Below are 20,299 nucleotides of genomic sequence, written 5' to 3'. Positions count from 1 at the left end.
TTAATAATTATCAGGAAATCAGTGAGAATAACATGTTTCCAGTCTGAGTCACGGAGACGACTAAATATACATGAGGCCGCTGGTCCCTTTATGTTCCTGTGCAAGAAAAGAACAAAGAGCAGAACTGTAATTAGCACTAAATTACACAGTTCTTTCCTGGAAGCAGGTTTTCAGATTCTACTGTAAAACTGTGGCTCGTTTCCTGCCTCTGGTAAAATCACCATAATAATCAAACGCTGAAAAGTAAAAGAGAAACAACCGAGGCCCAACGAGTTCCACGTCACAGTTTCTCCGCTGCTCTCTGATCATGTGATTGAGACAAAGGGTGAAAGCTTCGTCACGTTGCTGAAAATAGAGACAAACACTCGACAGCCACAGGATGACAGAAACACCGCGTCTGTGAAAGACCGTCTATATGCAGCTGCTTTTCAAACTTCAGACGTCTGACGCACACAGATCCAGACTAAAGCTCATCTCATCCACACTGTACGAGAGTCGCCTGTTAGACCTGTCGGGTTTTCTGTGTCTCACCTGCTGGGAAAGATAATACAGGAAGTCATGATGTTTCTCCAGTAACGTGCGTCCAGCTGTGCGTCAACATGTGTTTGTCCTGTTTCATCATGATGCTCAGGTCCATGAAGAAACGTGACTCAGGGAAACAAGGTTTCTGGAGGCTGCTTCCATTCTGGTTCCAATTAGAAGTTGGTAAAATCCCCTGATGTGTTAAACTCTCTCTCACCTGCTCCCTGTTCCTTCACACCTTATCATTGCTCGTTGTATCTTCTGCAGCCGCTCTAATGTGTCGCTCAGGGGAAACTGGTAAAGCTTCAGGACCTCGTGAGTCAGGTGAGTCTGTTCTTATAGGGTTTATTTTATTTATCTAGATTTATTAGACTTTTCTAATTCATTGACTCTCAGAAAAGAAGCAGCTGAGTGGATGTGACACATTATATATACATTATATATACTGTATATATATATACAGTATATATAATGTATATATAATGTGTCACATTATATATACATTATATATACTGTATATATATACTGTATATATATATACAGTATATATATATATATGTATGTGACACATTATATTATGTTTATAAATTAAATGTGACATTTAAAGCGACCTGTGTTTCCTCCATGTGCTTAATATTCTGTGACTGAGTCGCTGCGTTAGTTAAGATTCAAAGACGGATCCTGTGAAATGTTCCCTGCAGATTTCACCGTCTGGCTTTAAAAAAGAAAGTCGATTTCAAACCTCTTTTGTGAGATATCACATTTTACAGGTTGATAACCTCAGAGAAATTGAATTGACCTCGTGAGGTTTCACAGATTGTTCTTGCGTCGCCTCGGTGAGAAACTGAGACGATAACGTGACGACCAGAAGAAGCTGAAGGAGTCGGAGTAGAAGAATGGCTGTTGTTATTTTGGTTTGCTGGTGTCGTTACGTTCTCCTGTCCGTCGTGTTATTTAAAGGTCTGTGGACCTGAGTAATCAGCTGTTCTCAGGGATCCTGTCTCAGCTGCACTGTGGCGACGTCCTCACCTTCATTATACTGCTGGTAACAGTTCAGCAGCTCTGAGGACTGAGGTTCTTCAGGTGTTCTCCTCTGAGGACTGAGGTTCTTCAGGTGTTCTCCTCTGAGGACTGAGGTTCTTCAGGTGTTCTCCTCTGAGGACTGAGGTTCTTCAGGTGTTCTCCTCTGAGGACTGAGGTTCTTCAGGTGTTCTCCTCTGAGGACTGAGGTTCTTCAGGTGTTCTCCTCTTACTGAGTGATGAGCTCCCAGGAAACCAACCAGATTCAAGACCAACCCTCTTCAGAAGAAACCAAACGTCCACGTTGATTTAGAGCTTTGGTCCGTGGAGGTTTCCATCACATCCTCTGAACGATAGACGTGAGCAGACAGCTCAGGTGGAAACTCTCCTGTTCTCTCCTGTGTGTCTGTAACTGTGACAGCGTGTGGCTGGTATGTTTAAAACACCAACAACACGCCACAGACCTGAAAATCACCTCAGTGTTTACATGTCAGGGGACAGATTCTGTCACATCACAACACGTCAGGTCACTTTACAGATGTGGAGAAGAGATCGCACACACACACACACACACACACACACACTCTCTCTCTCTCTTCTCTACCCATCACAGCCGGAGATGTGACTCACCCACTGGGGCCTCACTCGTCCTCTCTTCTTTAAGTGAAGAGAGAAAATGGAGAGAGTTTTTTCAGGCAGCTTCATTTTCAAACAGTTTGTCTTCAAACAGGATTCAGGCTGTTTTCTGAATCCTGCTGCAGGTTCAGACACTCGGGGATCGAACAGCGACCAGAGGTCGTGTCGTGAGAGTCCGTCTGTCTCAGGGATGACTCGCTCTGAGGTCACGTTGGATCATTGAATCTCGTGCCTGTGAGACGAGGTGTTGGTCAAAGGTCACTAACGTAGTGAACAGCAACAACTGAGGTTCTCCTCCGCCAACACTCCCAGAACCTCAGAACCAGGAAGTGAAGTACGAGACAGTCTGAACCCTGATGTAGAGATACGTGACGTAGAGATGTGATGATGTAGAGATGTGATGATGTAGAGATACGTGATGATGTAGAGATACGTGATGTAGAGATGTGATGATGTAGAGATACGTGATCTAGAGATGTGATGATGTAGAGATACGTGATGTAGAGATGTGATGATGTAGAGATACGTGATGTAGAGATACGTGATGTAGAGATACGTGATGTAGAGATAAGTGATGTAGAGATGTAGAGATACGTGATGTAGAGATACGTGACGTAGAGATGTGATGATGTAGAGATACGTGATGTAGAGATACGTGATGTAGAGATACGTGATGTAGAGATGTGATGATGTAGAGATACATGATGTAGAGATGTGATGATGTAGAGATACGTGATGATGTAGAGATACGTGATGATGTAGAGATACGTGATGTAGACATGTGATGATGTAGAGATGTAGAGATACGTGACGTAGAGATGTGATGATGTAGAGATACGTGATGATGTAGAGATACATGATGTAGAGATGTGATGATGTAGAGATGTAGAGATACGTGATGTAGAGATGTAGAGATGTGATGATGTAGAGATGTGATGATGTAGAGATCTGTGGGCGGAGCCGTCGGGAATAACTGAACGACATCATCATAGAGGATGAGATCCATTGACGACCATTTCAAAGTGAAACCAGATCGAACGAGTCTGAAACTGTTTCTTCTCTTTTAATCTCAGTTCCTTTGTTGTCGTCTCTTTTCCTCGCTCATCCTAGTTTCTTCCTTTTTTCTTCCTCATCTTTTTCTCCTCTCTTTCCCTTCCTCTTGACTTCTTGTTATCCTCTTCCTGTCTTCTCTTCTACTCTTCATCCCTCTTTCTTCTCCTCCGCTGCATGTCTCCTCTCTTCTATTCAGCTTCTTTTCTCTCCCTCTGTCTCTCCCCTTTTGTTCTCTTCCTCCCACTCTCTCACTCGCTTCATGCCTTCCTTTCCTAACACCTTGTTCACATGCTTCATTTCACATCTTTTTATTTTCATCCGTTCGTCTTCCATCTTCTTTTCCTTTTTCCTCACCTGGTCTCCTTTCCTTTTCCTCTAGTCTCCTCTCCTCCCTTTCTCATCACCTCCACTCCTGCCTCTTTCTTTCCTTCTTTTCCTCTCCAGCCTCATTTATCCTCTTCTCCTTGTGCTCTCACCTCATGCCCTCCTCTTCTGTCTCCTTTCCTGTCTTTCATTTTGTATTGTCTTCTCTCCACTCGTTTTCTTTTCCACATCCTCTCTCCCTTTCTATCCACCTCCTCTTCATCTCTTCCTCTCCCCTTCTGCATTTCTCTTTATTCTTATTCTTTCCTTCTTGTCTTCTCCTTGTCTCCTCTCCTGTCTAACATCCTTTCCTATTTTCGCTCTCTTCTCGTTTTCGTTTCCTTTCATTCTCTCTCCTGTTTATCTTTTTTCTTTTCCTCACCTCATGCTTATATCCTCCTCTTCCTCCCACACACTCTCTCCTTTCTAATACCTTCCTCGCATCTCTCACTTCATCTTCTCCCTCCTCACTTTGCTCAGTTCCTATCCCACTTGTCTTCCTCTCTCTCCTCTCCACGCATCTCTCCTCCTCCTCCTCTTCCTCCTCCTCTTCTCTCCTCACGCAGCAGCAGTGTTGCTCGGCACAGCAACGACTCGAATCAAAGTGAGGACGTCTGCTTTTCTTTCTCTTGCCTCTTTGTTGTTCTTTTTTCTCATGACGCCTCCTCCACTTCTCCTCTTCTCTTTTTAAAATCGTTTCAGTCATTTTCTCTTCAATCCTTTTTTCTGCCTCTGATCTTTTCGTGAGTGCAGCAGTTACCATCCAAACAGCGTCTCTGCTAAACTGGAGCATGAACACATCTGCTCACCGGTTTTTTTCTCTGCTTTGTTGTCTCTTTGGAAATAAGTCGACCAATCCTGCAGCTTTAATCCCGAACGAAACGTCTGAATGGACATTTTATAATTTTTGACTTCTGGAAATGATGTAAATCGCTCTGTCAGAGATGAAACTCTGTGAGTCTGACATCAGGACACATGCACCACAGCTGTCAAACTGAGGATTTGAGACGCTAATGTGTGATTTGTATTTTGTCAGCGGTGAAGATATTAACGATTTTCTTCAGACGTATTTTAATTGAAGGTTTTTCCAGCAGATTCTTTGACTCTGTTTTTCTCTTCTGTTTCATATTCGTACTTTCTGTTATTATCTTCCATTACAGGTGAATGGACTGGAGGTTGAAAATAAATTGGCAACATGACGTCAGTCATTTAACCAGGATGGACTTCTCAGATGTCTTCACTCCTGTTTCTTCACCACCAGACTCCTCTCTGGACAATGTCAGTCAAACCTCCCCCTCCTCCCTGTCCAGATCTCCTCCTCTACCTCCTCACTCTCAGGTGGTGTCAGTCTTCATCGTGCTGGTGGTCACAGTCATCATCCTGGGGACCGTGGTGGGTAACGTGCTGGTGGTGATGGCCGTGTTCACCAGTCGAGCTCTGAGGGCGCCTCAAAATCTCTTCCTGGTGTCTTTGGCCTCAGCGGATATTCTGGTGGCGACGCTGGTGATTCCCTTCTCTTTGGCTAATGAGGTGAGGATCTCCATCATGGACATGCAGCTGCTGTTTGCATCTTATCTTACAGATGTAAATGCAGTTAGAACATAATGCAGACACATCTGTAGCCGGAGGCTCTGACCTCCGTCTGATTTGTCCACAGTCAGAGTTGGAATAACATGTTGGCCCAGTTATAGTATGAGAGTTCACATGAACCATTAATGCTTTCACCACATTTCAAATCAACAGTTCATTTCACTCAGAATAAAAAATGTGGACATCCTGCACCAGAGGATCAGAGAGTGTGGAGGTTCATCCTCCAGGGACCAGGAAGGTTTGAACATTCCATAATAATCATCACAGAGTTGATGATCGACTAAAAATCATCAACATCATTCTCCATCTGCACAGAGACGAGATAATGAAGTAATGAGATAATAACAAGTGTAGAAGCTCAAACTCATGATCAGCTCAACCTTTAACTGTAAATATAGATCACATATATGATAGAAATATGGATGGAGGACACGTCTCCACTGTGCAAACATGAAGCCAAAACATCCCAGATACAGATGCTGCCATCTCGTGACAATCACAGAGTCTGAGCTGAGCCACAGCGACAGCTCCGGCCAATCAGGAGACAGTCTCAGCTGTCAATCATGTTGTCTTTTATATCATCAAATAAGTCATTAAACCAAACTGATCAGAAACACCTGAACAAACCTCCGTGAGAGAAGAACGAGCTGAAACGACAGAAACATCTTTTGACAAACGTTGTACACTTTGATTTTTTAGTTTAGATTTATGACCTTCACTGTAGACAGCCACCAGGGGGTGATCAACTCCATTTGTCTTCAGTTGTGGAAGCTGCCATGTCGTCCATCTTGATTCTGATCAATCTGTGTTCGTTTTTACTGCCGATCAATTATAATAATAAAATCCACCACGTTGCACCTTAGTGCCCCCTAGTGGCAGCAGGAAATGTAATGAGTGATGATTACACAGCATCATCATTACCAGATGTATGATAAATCAAACAAAGATGATGCTTCACTGTTTTCTGCTTCAGTGGAAACCACGAGACGTCTTCAGCAGAAAGTGTTTCGAGTCAGTTTGGCCTCAGATGTTTTCAGTGAAGTTTGTCAGTAGATAAACTTTGTGTTGGAGCTGCGGAATAAACCATGTTTTCCTCCCTCAGGTCTGTGAGGTTGATGTTTAGCTGCTGTTTCATGTTTGTTTCCTGCGTCTGACAGTTTCTCGCTGCTCTGCATCAGACGTTAACATGTGAAATGGACCTGGAGCAGCGTCTGGGCCTCGTTAGATAGGAACGCTTTGTTTTCTGCTTCAGGTTGGCAGATGTGTTCATCTGGGGTCTTGTCTGTTCAGCAGGGAAACTTTTCATTAACACTCGTTGGGTCGTTCTGCCTCTTTTATTCATCGTCTCACTTGAACTGGTTTCCTCTGTTCTCCTTCTCCTGCTGCCTCTCACTGTTCACTACTCAACACATCACTAATAATAATGTTATCATTTAATGCTTAATCATTAATCATTTTTCTGTTGATGTTGGTGGTTCATGTTTCCACATGAACAGACTCAGTTTTCAGGTAGATAATGATAAATATGATTTTAAAACTGAAGCTAATTTAAAACTTTCAAAGAGAGCAGGTCATCCTGTAAAACCATAAACTGAGAAGGAACTTATTTAAAACTCAGCGGCTTCTTGTAGCCGAGCAGCTGAGAGAGTCTGATATTTACGTCTTCATCAGCTGCTGTGGAGGAAAAAACCGGAGGAGACGTTTCCTCTTTAACTTTGTTTCACTGCAGCAGAATGAGAAGCTGAGGGATATTTTCAGGTTTCATGCAGCTGTGAAAAGGTTGTCAGCTTAAATCACGAGAGCTCATATGAAGCTGCTGAAAAAAGCTGCAGTAATGAAATAGACTGAGTTTATGTGTTTGCTGCTCGAGGCCTGACTTCTCCTGCAGGTCATGAGTGCTGCTCAAAGGAGTCGTTAACGTTTCTCTCTGGTTTCTCCTCCTCAGGTCATGGGCTACTGGTACTTTGGTTCCACCTGGTGCTCCTTCTACTTGGCTCTGGACGTCCTCTTCTGCACCTCCTCCATCGTCCACCTCTGCGCCATCAGCCTCGACCGCTACTGGTCCGTCACGAAAGCCGTCAGCTACAACCGCAAACGGACGCCTAAGCGGATCAAAGCGATGATCAGCGTGGTGTGGTTCATATCGATCGTCATCTCGTCCCCACCGCTCCTCATGACGCAGAAAGAGAAGGATGTGGAGACGGAGGACGAGAGGGACACACAGATGCAGGAGTGTCTTCTCAACAACCACACGTGGTACATCCTCTCCTCCTGCCTGGTGTCCTTCTTCGCCCCGGGAGTCATCATGATACTGGTGTATTGTAAGATCTACCGTGTTGCCAAGCAGCGAGCCTCCACCGTGTTCGTGGCCAAGAATGCGATGGAGCGGCAGCCGTCACAGTCCGAGACCTGCTTCGTGGGCACGGCCAGGACCTGCCAAAGAAAAGGAGCCGGCGATCGTCAGTACGAGCTGCACAGCCCGCAGCCCGTCAACCGCCACAGCTCGTCCAACATAGACAGCACCAGCAGCAGCCACAGGAGAGGAGAGCTGGACGGTATCGACCTGGAGGAGAGAAGCCTCGAGGCTGACGTGAAAACATCCTTCCCCTCGTCTCTCCGTTTCCCCAGGAGAGCAGGTGGGAGGGTGAAGACAGAGGAAGGGAAGGACGCTGAGGTAACAACCAGCAGTTTGAAACCTCCTTCGCCTCCTTCCTGCGCCTCCATATCCTGGGCATCATCAGACCAGTTCTCCCACCACTGCCTCCTCCCCTCTCCCGTGCCGCTGCGCAGCCGCCACTCGTCTCTGTCCAAACACAAAGTGGCTCAAATGAGGGAGAAGCGCTTCACCTTCGTTCTGGCGGTGGTGATGGGAGTTTTTGTTCTCTGCTGGTTCCCATTTTTCTTCACCTACAGTCTCCAGGCTGTGTGCAGAGACAAGTGTACGATTCCCGACTCGCTCTTCAACCTCTTCTTCTGGATCGGATACTGCAACAGCTGCCTGAACCCCATCATATACACCATCTTCAACCGGGACTTCAGGAGGGCCTTCAAGAAGATTCTGTTCCACACTCACAGACCAGCATAGCGCCTCCATGTGGTTTGATCCTGTTTTCCACTGTGCTGTCATTCCGACATTAAAGGGCTTGTCATACAGCTGCAGTATTGATTCATTATTCTAACGTATGAAGTCATCACTTTGTATGAGCTGTTCTGTGAGAGTATCACTTCATATAAAGTTCATATATCGGACTCCTGGTGCAATAAAGCTTCCACGGTAACACTGGGCTGAATGTGAGTTAGGGAAATGGCCGCGGGGCTGAGGACCTGCGGAGCTCCAAGATGTCTGAGCACTGAGTCGCTCCACAATCCAAACATTACAAGAAGCAAGAGAGAGAGATTCCAGCGATCAACCTGGAGAACGATCCTCATGAAGCTCCAAGCTCAAATAAATCCTGACGGAGCCGAGCATTGACCTCTGACCTCAAACAGCAGAACGAATCAAACTCCTGGGGGGGGGGGGGGGGGGGGGGTGATCCATCAGTTTCACATTCGCTTCATGTTAATCTGGTTGCTATGCAGAAGCTGTTTGTGTTTCAGTTCCTCTCTGAGCTGCGGAACACGTTGGAACATCGTCACTTAATGAGTCAGCTGCTGAAGCCTCGACATCAGATAAACTTCAGATTGACTTCACAGTTTATCCACAGAACGAGGATGATGATGTCAGCGAGTCACTTCATAATAATATTATGTTTAGCTTTTACAAATGTAATGTTATTCACTGAGGAGGATTTAGTGGCATCTAGTGGTGAAGTGGCAGAATAACCCTCTGACGTAAAAACACAACAGTCCAACGTTTGTGCAGGAGGTGTTTTCTGCCTCTCCCTCTGTCTCCCTCCCTCTCTCTCTGTCTCTCCCTCTCTCTCTGTCTCCCTCCCTCACTCTCTGTCTCTCGCTCCCTCTCTGTCTCCCTCCCTCACTCTCTCCCTCTCTCACTCTGTCTCTCTCCCTCCCTCTCTCCCTCCCTCCCTCCCTCTCTGTCTCTCGCTCCCTCTCTGTCTCCCTCCCTCACTCCCTCCCTCTCTGTCTCTGTCTGTCTACCTCCCTCACTCTCTGTCTCTCCCTCTCTCTCTGTCTCTCTCCCTCCCTCACTCTCTGTCTCTCGCTCCCTCTCTGTCTCCCTCCCTCACTCTCTCCCTCTCTCACTCTCTCCCTCTCTCTCTCTGTCTCTCTCCCTCCCTCTCTGTCTCTCGCTCCCTCTCTGTCTCCCTCCCTCACTCCCTCCCTCTCTCTCTCTGTCTCTCTACCTCCCTCTCTGTCTCTCGCTCCCTCTCTGTCTCCCTCCCTCACTCCCTCCCTCTCTCTCTCTGTCTCTCTACCTCCCTCTCTCCCTCCCTCCCTCCCTCCCTCCCTCTCTGTCTCTCGCTCCCTCTCTGTCTCCCTCCCTCACTCCCTCCCTCTCTCTCTCTGTCTCTCTACCTCCCTCTCTCCCTCCCTCCCTCCCTCTCTGTCTCTCACTCCCTCTCTGTCTCCCTCCCTCACTCCCTCCCTCTCTCTCTCTGTCTCTCTACCTCCCTCTCTGTCTCTCGCTCCCTCTCTGTCTCCCTCCCTCACTCCCTCCCTCTCTCTCTCTGTCTCTCTACCTCCCTCTCTGTCTCCCTCCCTCCCTCTCTGTCTCTCGCTCCCTCTCTGTTTCCCTCCCTCACTCCCTCCCTCTCTGTCTCTGTCTGTCTACCTCCCTCTCTGTCTCTGTCTCCCTCCCTCACTCCCTCCCTCTCTGTCTCTCCCTCCCTCTCGTTGTCCCTTTCTTTCCTCCGGGGAATCAAAGTAGGTCAGAGAGTTTTATTTTCAACCATGAAAAGTTATCAGGTTAAACCGACATGTTCTGTCCTCAGCTCAGTTTCTGAAACAGTGTAGGAAACTAAAAAGTTCAAACAGAAACATCAGCTTCTAAAATATAATGATGAGAATTAAATTCAATATTGAACAATTCTACAATAATATGAAGACGTAGAACAGCTCAACAGTCTCCTCATGAAACATTACGTTTCTAAATCCAGATTTTATTTCTACGTCAACAAATCACACAGACTCATAAAATTCATTCCTTTATAATGTTTGATTTTTATTATCCATAAATTATTCTCTGAGAAATCAGTGGATTTCTGGGACAAAGTCTTGTCAGTCCACCAACTGTCTTCGTGGTCCTGCTTCCCCTCTGTTCAATCTGTCCCACAGTGTGTCCACGGACAGAATCTGATCCAGGAGCTGCATCATCAGACTAAACATGGGCCTCATATACATAAAGACACAAGGTGATAGAGCTAATGTGTTGAACCTTCATTCATCTGAACAGGTTTTATATGAGAACGGCATCACGACGCTTCTGTGTCCCGGCTTCATATTTCACCTGAGATCAAAGCAGCTGCACAACGATAATGGAATTTACAGTTTAAGAGCTTTTTGAGAAAAGGAGGCTGATGGAGAAATGAGAAGTTCATTAGTGAGACACGTTCCACAGCTGAGAGCTGATGAGGCTGAAACATGAGGAGCTCCACTCACCTGCTCACTGAGACTCACATGAAGCTGAGCCAGAGACACACACAGAGACACACACACACACGGAGACACACACGGAGACACACACACACACACAGAGACACACGGAGACACATGGAGACACACGGAGACACACACAGAGATACACACACACACGGAGACACACACAGAGACACACACAGAGACACACGGAGACAGACACAGAGAGACACACACACACACACACACACACAGAGACACACATGAAGCTGAGCCAAAGACACACACAGAGATACACACACACATGGAGACACACACGGAGACACACGGAGACACACACACACACACACAGAGATACACGGAGACACACAGAGACACATGGAGACACACGGAGACACACACACACACAGAGATACACAAGGAGACAGACACAGAGAGACACACACAGACAGAGAAACACACAGAGACACACACACACACACACACACACAGACACACACATACAAAACGTCATTTTATAATCAATAATCAATGAACAACTGAAGAACTTTCTATTGTAAAATAAAGATGTTTTATTTTATTTTTTTAATCTTTATTAAATGTTTGTAAATGATTGTAACAGTAACTGTTTATTTAAAGTAACTGTTTATAAAATGTAACGAAATAGAATTTAAATTCTGTTGTTATAAAAACACGGAAGTGACGTCACTGGCGAAGGGATACGACCTCACGTGATGGTGACTCGGCTCCAGTCAGCTGATATCAATGAGCTCATAGAACAGAGAGGACACAGAGGGAACATAGAGCACTGACACAACAGACAGAACAGACAGAACACAGAGCACTGACACAACAGACGGAACACAACAGACGGAACGCAACAGACGGAACGCAACAGACACAACGCACAGAACAGACAGAACGGAACAGTCGGACCCGACAGACCCTGTCAGCTGCTCCTGCTCCCGCTGACATGAGGAACCTGCTCCTGCTCGTTCTTGCAGCTTTAGCGCTGAACGGAGACGCTTTGATCCGGTAAGAAAAGAACCGTGACCGAAAACTGTTCGTTCCAACTGTTAGCTGCTGTTAGCTGCTGTTAGCTGCTGTTAGCACCAGACTCACTAATCTCCGTGTGGAAGCTAACTTGGAAGCTAACTTGGAAGCTAACTTGGAAGCTAACCTGGAGGCTAACTTGGAAGCTAACAGCTGCTTCATGCTTTAATCTCCATGACTCGTCAGGATCGTTTGTTGTCATGTGATTTTCTTTGTCACTTTGTGAACTTGTGACAAACACTGATGCTGCAGAGGTTTGAAGACTTATGAACTCATTAATATGGATAATATGAATAACATTAATAATATGAATAACATTAATAATATGAATAATATTAATAATATTAATAATATTAATAATATGAATAACATTAATAACATTAATATGTCTCTGAGCTGGAAATCTACAATCAAGTCACGACTGAGTCAGAAATATTAAAAGTAATAAAATCAGACAGAACTCTGAACTCAAACAATCCTCAGAGCTAATGTTTGATGATATTGTGTATTATATTTATTGGGTTATTGGTTATAAAATGTATTGTGATTATAAAGTGTATGAAAGAATCTAGTTTTTACTTCTCACAGTTTAAAAGCCACTTGTCACGAGACGGATCAGAGCTTTCTGTGGAAGGTTGTTTTTATGAGCTGCAGTTATAAGAAATCTTTAAATACATGAGAGGTTGTGTATAAGTTTTAAATGAACATCACAAGATGATCATTTCTTCTGCTCTGTGGATTTCTGTCTGATCTTGTGACGGAAGACACGTCTCCGCTGTCCAGTGAACCCAAAGTATTTCAATGACTCACATGAGAGATTCATGTCGTCATCACTTTTAGTTTTGTGACAATCACTTCTTCCAGTTCTTGACTCTTGTGCAGAATCATTTCTGACAGATCAGTTGTGAGCTGCAGCAGATTTTTAGTGACTGCATGAAATTAGGAAAACGTGATAACGTTGAATATGAATAAATACTGAAGTTTGCAGTATTACAGTCTTTCTGCTTTGTCCTGGCTCACAGATTGAGAGACAAAGATAAAATTTGAAAAAACAATTATCTGGTAAGTATTTGGGCAAAGTAAAACTAGGATGAGGAACAATATTCAACAGCGTAGTTAAAGCTCCAGTGTAAGATTCAGGTGAAAGTTTCTACTGGCAGATATTTAATGTAGAATAATCCTCATGATGTTTTCACGAGTTCATTTCTTCTAAATTATATGAATTGTAGTTTTCTTTAACCCAGAAAATACCTTTTTATTTAAATACTTTTTATTTAAAATACTTTATATTTACATGGAGGGGACCCTCTCTGCGGAGGCCGCCATGTTTTTTACATTAGTCCAGACTGGACAAACTAAAACCTTTTGAGTTTTTATAACAACTGAAGCTGCCACAGGTTCTTCTTTATGTTTGGAAGGAGAGGGGGAGGGGAGGGTGTTGGGCTGCAACGTGACACTTCACCACTAGATGTCACTAAATTCTACACACTGCACCTTTAAGTCTAGTAGAAGTGAACAAACAGTGTTGACTCACAATATGCAACGTACTGTGTATGTGTCTGTGTGTGCACACTTGTGTTGTTATTACAGGTTCCGTCAGGAGCACTCTCGTCATTTGCTTCTGCATCAGTTAGATTTATTGACTCTGTTCTGTTTCCTGCTCTCCGGAGAGTTCCCACTCATGTCCACTGTGCTGATGGATGGATACTCTCCTCCCAGTCAGGGTCAGAACTTCAGAACTAGTGACTTCTGTGTTTCTAAAGTCCTAAATCTTTTTTTCCTCTCTTCCAGAATTCCTCTGAAGAAATTCCGTTCCATCAGACGCGAGCTGACGGACTCAGGGAGACCAGTGGAGGAGCTTCTTGCTAACGAACACTCTCTTAAGTACAACACTGGCTTCCCCTCCAGTAATGGACCCACTCCAGAGACCCTGAAGAACTACCTGGATGTAAGAATCACTGACCTCAGCCCTCATGCTTCTGTGCACTAAACGCCGAGTCACAACAGAGGTCCTCTTTTGTTGTGACCCTTTTCTGTAAATCCTCCATTGACCAGTAAATATCCTTCAAACACAGTTTCCGATTCATTCAGATGTAGGTTAATATCAGCTCAGAAACAACCACGAGACTGAGTCCGTCTGTCAGCAGTTTGTTAGTTAATGATCTTTTTGTCTAAAGACTTTCAGGCTGATCTTCTTTCCAGCTGCTCGTTATTAGTTGTAAATCAATAATGAAAATAGTTGCTGATTAACTACACTTGATTGGAACAACCACAAATTTTGATGTTAAATAATTCTCTCCATACTTCCTCGACGGGTTCTCACACTTTGGCCAAAATAGTGATCTAGTGGTTTCAGATTTGATTCTGTTTGCAGTCAAATGTCTTTAAAAGTCTGTATTTAATGAAACTTATTGTCGACTGATGAGTTAGAAGAAATTGCAGAACAGGGTTTGATGCTGTCGGAGTTTAAGAACAGATTCATGATGTGGAAACGTCCTGCTCATGTAATAAAGGCTCAGTTCACTGAACATCTTCTTCATGGAGGAGAAGTGACTGCAGCTCTGTTGGGTTCATTTTATCTGAACGTCCCTAATAAAGTGGCACATGAGTGTACAGCTCCATGTGTGAGACGTCTGAGATTTTTATTCTATGTTTTAAATATTAAAACAAAACAAGATGAAAAATTCACAGTAAAAAAAACTGTAAAAAACTTCACATTGTGTGATTATGAATTAGCTTTTTAAATATTCAGTACTTAACATTTTACAGTTGATTGATCCGTGTGTTTTTGTATCAGATCCTAGTTTTGTTTTCTGTCACAAGTTAAAACTGCAGCAGTTTGTACATTTTTCATATTTTAGTTGTTTATGTCGTTGATTCCTCAAAATCTGTTGAAACAAGACCAAAAGATTATTTCACACAATCAGAAATAAATCACAAGACATCATCAGTCAGCAGTGACTGTGACGGACTGAAGCAGTGACGGGCTGAAGCTGTGACTGAATGAAGCTGTGACTGACTGAAACTGAAGCAGTGACAAGCTGAAGCTGTGACTGACTGAAGCTGTGACGGACTGAAGCTGTGACAGACTGAAGCTGTGACAGACTGAAGCTGAAGCTGTGACGGACTGAAACTGAAGCAGTGACAAGCTGAAGTTGTGACTGACTGAAGCTGTGACGGACTGAAGCTGTGACAGACTGAAGCTGTGACGGACTGAAACTGAAGCAGTGACAAGCTGAAGTTGTGACTGACTGAAGCTGTGACGGACTGAAGCTGTGACAGACTGAAGCTGTGACAGACTGAAGCTGAAGCTGTGACGGGCTGAAGCTGAAGCTGTGACGGACTGAAACTGAAGCAGTGACAAGCTGAAGCTGTGACTGACTGAAGCTGTGACTGACTGAAGCAGTGACGGACTGAAGCTGTATCAGACTGAAGCTGAAGCAGTGACGGGCTGAAGCTGTGACAGACTGAAGCTGTGACAGACTGAAGCTGAAGCTGTGACGGACTGAAACTGAAGCAGTGACAAGCTGAAGTTGTGACTGACTGAAGCTGTGACGGACTGAAGCTGTGACGGACTGAAGCTGTGACGGACTGAAACTGAAGCAGTGACAAGCTGAAGTTGTGACTGACTGAAGCTGTGACGGACTGAAGCTGTGACAGACTGAAGCTGAAGCTGTGACGGACTGAAACTGAAGCAGTGACAAGCTGAAGTTGTGACTGACTGAAGCTGTGACGGACTGAAGCTGTGACAGACTGAAGCTGTGACAGACTGAAGCTGTGACGGACTGAAACTGAAGCAGTGACAAGCTGAAGTTGTGACTGACTGAAGCTGTGACGGACTGAAGCTGTGACAGACTGAAGCTGTGACAGACTGAAGCTGAAGCTGTGATGGGCTGAAGCTGAAGCTGTGACGGACTGAAACTGAAGCAGTGACAAGCTGAAGCTGTGACTGACTGAAGCTGTGACTGACTGAAGCAGTGACGGACTGAAGCTGTATCAGACTGAAGCTGAAGCAGTGACGGGCTGAAGCTGTGACAGACTGAAGCTGTGACGGGCTGAAGCTGTGACAGACTGAAGCTGTGACTGACTGAAGCTGTGACAGACTGAAGCTGTGACAGACTGAAGCTGAAGCTGTGACGGGCTGAAGCTGTATCAGACCTCGTGACTCTTGTTATCGTTTCACCTGCTCAGTTTCTCAGGCGTGGTTTCAGCTCACAGAAGTTTCCCTCAGAACATGAGATGGTCTCAGTCACGTGTTCTCTCAGGTGGACTGATTCTAAATCTCCACGAGCCTCCAGGACCCTGATGAGTCATGAGTTCTAAACCTGTTTGTTCTTGTTCTTTACCAGGCTCAGTATTATGGAGACATCGCCCTGGGAACCCCCCCTCAGACGTTCAGTGTGGTGTTTGACACGGGTTCCTCCAACCTGTGGGTTCCCTCGGTTCACTGCTCCATCTTGGACATTGCGTGCTGTAAGTCCGCTGTGGTTACATCTCTTTATTCCTGCACGTGTTCTCTGTAAATGTGTTGTAGCTTCTAACCTGCACTAAATCAAAGTGTCTCTTTCTCCAGGGCTGCACCACAAGTATAACTCTGCTAAGTCCAGCACTTACGTGAAGAACGGCACCACCTTCGCCATCCAGTATGGATCTGGCAGCTTGTCGGGCTTCCTCAGTCAGGACACGTGCACAGTGAGTCCGTCACACAGAGTGAACTGGGAGTCGGTGTGAAACTCTCTCATTTCTCTTTATCTGTTTCCAGATCGGAGACTTGACGGTGGAAAAGCAGGTTTTCGGAGAAGCCACCAAACAGCCCGGTGTGGCTTTTATCGCAGCCAAGTTTGACGGGATCCTCGGCATGGCCTACCCGCGCATCTCTGTGGACGGCGTGGCGCCGGTCTTTGACAACATCATGAGCCAGAAGAAGGTGGAGGAGAACGTCTTCTCCTTCTACCTGAACAGGTGAGACCACAGATTGGATTTAACAGCTTCAGAGTTTCTGAAGCTCGACTCAGAGGGTGAGACTGATTCTGAGTTTCAGTCTCACTGTAAGTTTCCTTTAGCCCGGAGGAGTAACATGGCTTCTGTATTTTCATGAACATCGGTCAAACCCTGTGGTAAAAATACTTCATAGTAAACCAAACCTTCTGCAGACGGATAAAACAACAGCTTGAACGTCGCCCTCAAAGTTTGAATCTGTTTCGTCTCTCGTGGCGACAGGAAGATCTGAAGTCATGTTTTTATCTTCTCAGAAATCCAGACATGGCGCCCGGCGGCGAGCTGCTGCTGGGAGGAACCGACCCAAAATACTACAGTGGTGACTTCAACTATGTCAACGTCACCCGGCAGGCGTACTGGCAGATCCACATGGACGGGTGAGTGCTCAGTTATTACATATCTGCTGCTGAGGAAACCATCAGAACAAGTCTCCGTCTCCTCTCTCACTTTTCTGTCCCACACCGTTCAGACAGTCTTTTAGTTCAGACGCCTCCGACTCACAGATCAGTCGATCGTTTCAAAGTGACTGTTGTTCCTCAGTAACGTGAAGCTGTTGTTGCTTTTCAAATGTGTGTGTGAGACAGGATGGGGGTGGGCAGTCAGCTGACTCTGTGTAAGGACGGCTGCGAGGCCATCGTGGACACGGGGACGTCTCTGATCACCGGCCCCTCCGCTGAGGTCAAGGCCCTGCAGAAAGCCATCGGAGCCGTTCCACTCATCCAGGGAGAGGTGAGAGAAACTGACTGCTGATGAAGAAACCGTGAAACCAGAGGGAGAACAGAAGAGAAGAGCTTTTACATTCGTGCAAAACATTTTGATCTTTGAGCATAAAAAGATTTGAGTTTTAAGAGCTGAAGAACAAAGCTGCTGCGAAAACCCTTCAAAGCACAGACACACAGAGACACACAGAGACACAGACAGAGACACAGACAGAGACACAGACAGACACAGACAGAGAGACAGAGACACAGACAGACACAGAGACACAGACAGACACAGACACACAGAGAGACACAGAGACACAGACAGAGACACAGACAGACACAGACAGACAGAGACACAGACAGACAGAGACACAGACAGAGACACAGACACACAGAGAGACACAGACAGACACACACAGACAGAGAGACACAGAGAGACACAGAGAGACACAGACAGACAGACACACAGACAGACAGACAGAGAGACACAGACAGACAGAGACACAGACAGACAGAGAGACACAGACACACAGAGAGACACAGAGACACAGACAGAGACACAGACAGAGAGACAGACAGACAGAGACACAGACAGACAGAGAGACAGAGACACACACAGACAGACACAGGGAGAGACAGACAGAGACACAGACAGACACAGAGACACAGACAGACAGAGACACAGACAGACAGACACAGACAGACAGAGACACAGACAGACAGAGAGACAGAGACACACACAGACAGAGACACAGACAGACACAGAGAGACAGACAGACAGAGACACAGAGAGACAGACACAGACAGACAGAGACACACACAGACAGAGAGACAGACAGACAGAGACAGACAGAGACAGACAGAGACAGACAGAGACAGACAGAGACACACACAGACACACACAGACAGACAGAGACACACAGACACACACAGACAGACACACACAGACAGAGACACACAGACACACAGACAGACAGACAGAGACACACACACACACACAGAGACACACAGACAGACAGACAGAGACAGACAGAGACACACACAGAGACACACAGACAGACAGAGACAAACAGAGACACACACACACACACAGAGACACACAGACAGACAGACAGAGACAGACAGAGACACACACAGAGACACACAGACAGACAGACAGAGACAGACAGAGACAGACAGACACACACAGACAGACAGTTTATATATGTTTCATATGTTCCAGCTGTGGGTTTAAAGTCGGTCGGTTCATAAATGAATCTGTTGAAATGTTCGAGGCTGTGAATAAAGAGCTGCTTGTGTTTCAGTACATGGTGAGCTGTGACAAGATCCCATCTCTGCCCGTCATCACCTTTAACCTGGGAGGACAGAGCTACAGTCTGACCGGAGACCAGTACGTCCTCAAGGTGAGACGCTCGTCTGTTATCATCCAGCAGGGGGCGACACAGAGTCAGCTCCTGCAGAAACAATACATCACTGACTGTTGTCGTTAAAAAAGACAAATGAGTCTTTGTTTCACTTGGTGAAGACGAGCGGGGGAGGGGTGTTGATCCATGTTTGTTTTTCTCACTGCTTCAGACTCTGAGCTCTGTCAAACGATTTATTCTTCATCTGGTTATTTCCCAGTTTTTCTCTCCTCTAGTGTGACATGAAGGTTTTTTGTGGATAGAAAAGTTCAAACTCTGGTAGAAGGAGTTTTCTCCTGCTCAGGAAACACTGAAGCTCCTGAAACTGTCGTCTGGCTCATGCGTGATCGTGAAGTCACGTCTGTGAATGACCTGAATATTTTACAAACATGATTCTTCGGCAGACGTTTCATTACAGCAGCGTCGTCTCTGTGTGTTTTTCCCGCAGGTGTCTCAGGCTGGAAAGGTCATTTGTCTGAGCGGCTTCATGGGTCTGGACATCCCCGCCCCCGCCGGGCCCCTGTGGATTCTGGGAGATGTATTCATCGGCCAGTACTACACTGTGTTCGACAGAGAGAACAACAGGGTGGGCTTTGCCAAGTCCAAGTAGGCGAGACGACGTGTTCAAGAACAACGCTAATAATCTGAAAGAAATATTTGAGCTGCACAAGTTTTCCGTTGCTTTGCAATCAAACCGTCTTTAGCAATAGATTTTGTGTAGCGTCTAAATGCACTGATTTCCAGCGGCGTGTGAAACAGAGGTGATGGTTGTGTGATGATGTGTCCGATCAGGGATCAGCTGATTGTATCGGTACTGCTCCATATATTGATCCCTTTTTCTTTTCTCTTTTAAATCAGGGATTTGTTTTTAAAACTTTTAATTTGGATTTTAGGAGGAAGTTATCGACTACTGAGTTTGTGATGTATCAGAATGTGATTGGCTTCAATAAACACTTTTTAAAACATCAGAAAATCCTAAAGCAGCAGAGATTTGAACTGGTTTGTAGATGCTCTTAAAAAAGCCTAAAAGTAGTTTGACCCTTCATTCATTCATTCATTCATTCATTCATCGTTGCATTTACACAGAACCGTCTGTTTCCGCCCACAAACTGTAAAGATGGTCTCTAAGAGTGTACTTTAGATATTGTTTGTTATTTCTAGTTTGGTCCATGTCCCATCTGCTAACATGGAGTGGTTTATGACCTATACTGCAGGCAGCCACCAGGGGGCGATCCAGATGATGTGGCTTTATTTTTGGGAGCTGTCATGTCATCTGTCTATATTTAGTCGGTTTCCAGTCACGGACGAGTGACGCTAACGTCGTGTATCTTCGTATATTTCCAGGAGTAACATGAATATTTTCTCACAACAAAGTTTTATTGAAAGTATCAGATTTTCCTTCAGGTGATTTGTGTGAATCAG

General features: G+C 45.3%; 2 protein-coding genes across 5 annotated transcripts; both read left to right on the top strand.

Annotated features, from left to right (window-relative positions):
• The first annotated feature begins 33 nt into the window (after window positions 1-33).
• Window positions 34-8,337, top strand: LOC109646613 (alpha-2Db adrenergic receptor-like). 3 transcript variants are annotated; one of them, XM_069528140.1, is made up of 4 exons: window positions 34-701; window positions 790-846; window positions 4,755-5,124; window positions 7,130-8,337. In XM_069528140.1, exons 3-4 carry the CDS (start codon window positions 4,759-4,761, stop codon window positions 8,267-8,269), a joined length of 1,506 nt encoding a protein of 501 aa, XP_069384241.1. In that variant the 5' UTR covers window positions 34-701; window positions 790-846; window positions 4,755-4,758; the 3' UTR covers window positions 8,270-8,337. The 3 variants fall into 3 exon arrangements, with proteins under 3 accessions (XP_069384241.1, XP_069384248.1, XP_019967930.2); XM_069528147.1 differs by having other exon boundaries at window positions 34-705; XM_020112371.2 differs by lacking the exons at window positions 34-701; window positions 790-846 and adding an exon at window positions 3,101-4,548.
• A 3,112-nt stretch (window positions 8,338-11,449) lies between these two features.
• ctsd (cathepsin D) lies at window positions 11,450-19,850 on the top strand. Of its 2 annotated transcripts, XM_069528161.1 has the most exons (10): window positions 11,450-11,541; window positions 11,578-11,754; window positions 13,564-13,720; window positions 16,122-16,245; window positions 16,346-16,464; window positions 16,535-16,734; window positions 17,025-17,147; window positions 17,355-17,499; window positions 18,779-18,877; window positions 19,326-19,850. In XM_069528161.1, exons 2-10 carry the CDS (start codon window positions 11,693-11,695, stop codon window positions 19,485-19,487), a joined length of 1,191 nt encoding a protein of 396 aa, XP_069384262.1. In that variant the 5' UTR covers window positions 11,450-11,541; window positions 11,578-11,692; the 3' UTR covers window positions 19,488-19,850. The 2 variants fall into 2 exon arrangements, with proteins under 2 accessions (XP_069384262.1, XP_069384255.1); XM_069528154.1 differs by having other exon boundaries at window positions 11,499-11,754.
• Window positions 19,851-20,299: the final 449 nt, after the last annotated feature.

The sequence above is a fragment of the Paralichthys olivaceus genome, chromosome 1, assembly GCF_024713975.1.
Source record: "Paralichthys olivaceus isolate ysfri-2021 chromosome 1, ASM2471397v2, whole genome shotgun sequence".
Taxonomy (NCBI): Eukaryota; Metazoa; Chordata; class Actinopteri; order Pleuronectiformes; family Paralichthyidae; genus Paralichthys; species Paralichthys olivaceus.
This window is presented reverse-complemented; position numbering and strand designations above follow the sequence as displayed.

Coding starts and splice junctions, on each gene's coding strand:
- ctsd (XM_069528161.1), top strand. CDS start 11,693: ATGAGGAACCTGCTCCTGCTCGTTCTTGCAGCTTTAGCGCTGAACGGA. Junction 16,246..16,345: donor CATCTTGGACATTGCGTGCT/GTAAGTCCGCTG, acceptor CTCTTTCTCCAG/GGCTGCACCACAAGTATAAC. Junction 16,735..17,024: donor TTCTCCTTCTACCTGAACAG/GTGAGACCACAG, acceptor TTATCTTCTCAG/AAATCCAGACATGGCGCCCG.
- LOC109646613 (XM_069528140.1), top strand. CDS start 4,759: ATGGACTGGAGGTTGAAAATAAATTGGCAACATGACGTCAGTCATTTA. Junction 5,125..7,129: donor CCTTCTCTTTGGCTAATGAG/GTGAGGATCTCC, acceptor TCTCCTCCTCAG/GTCATGGGCTACTGGTACTT.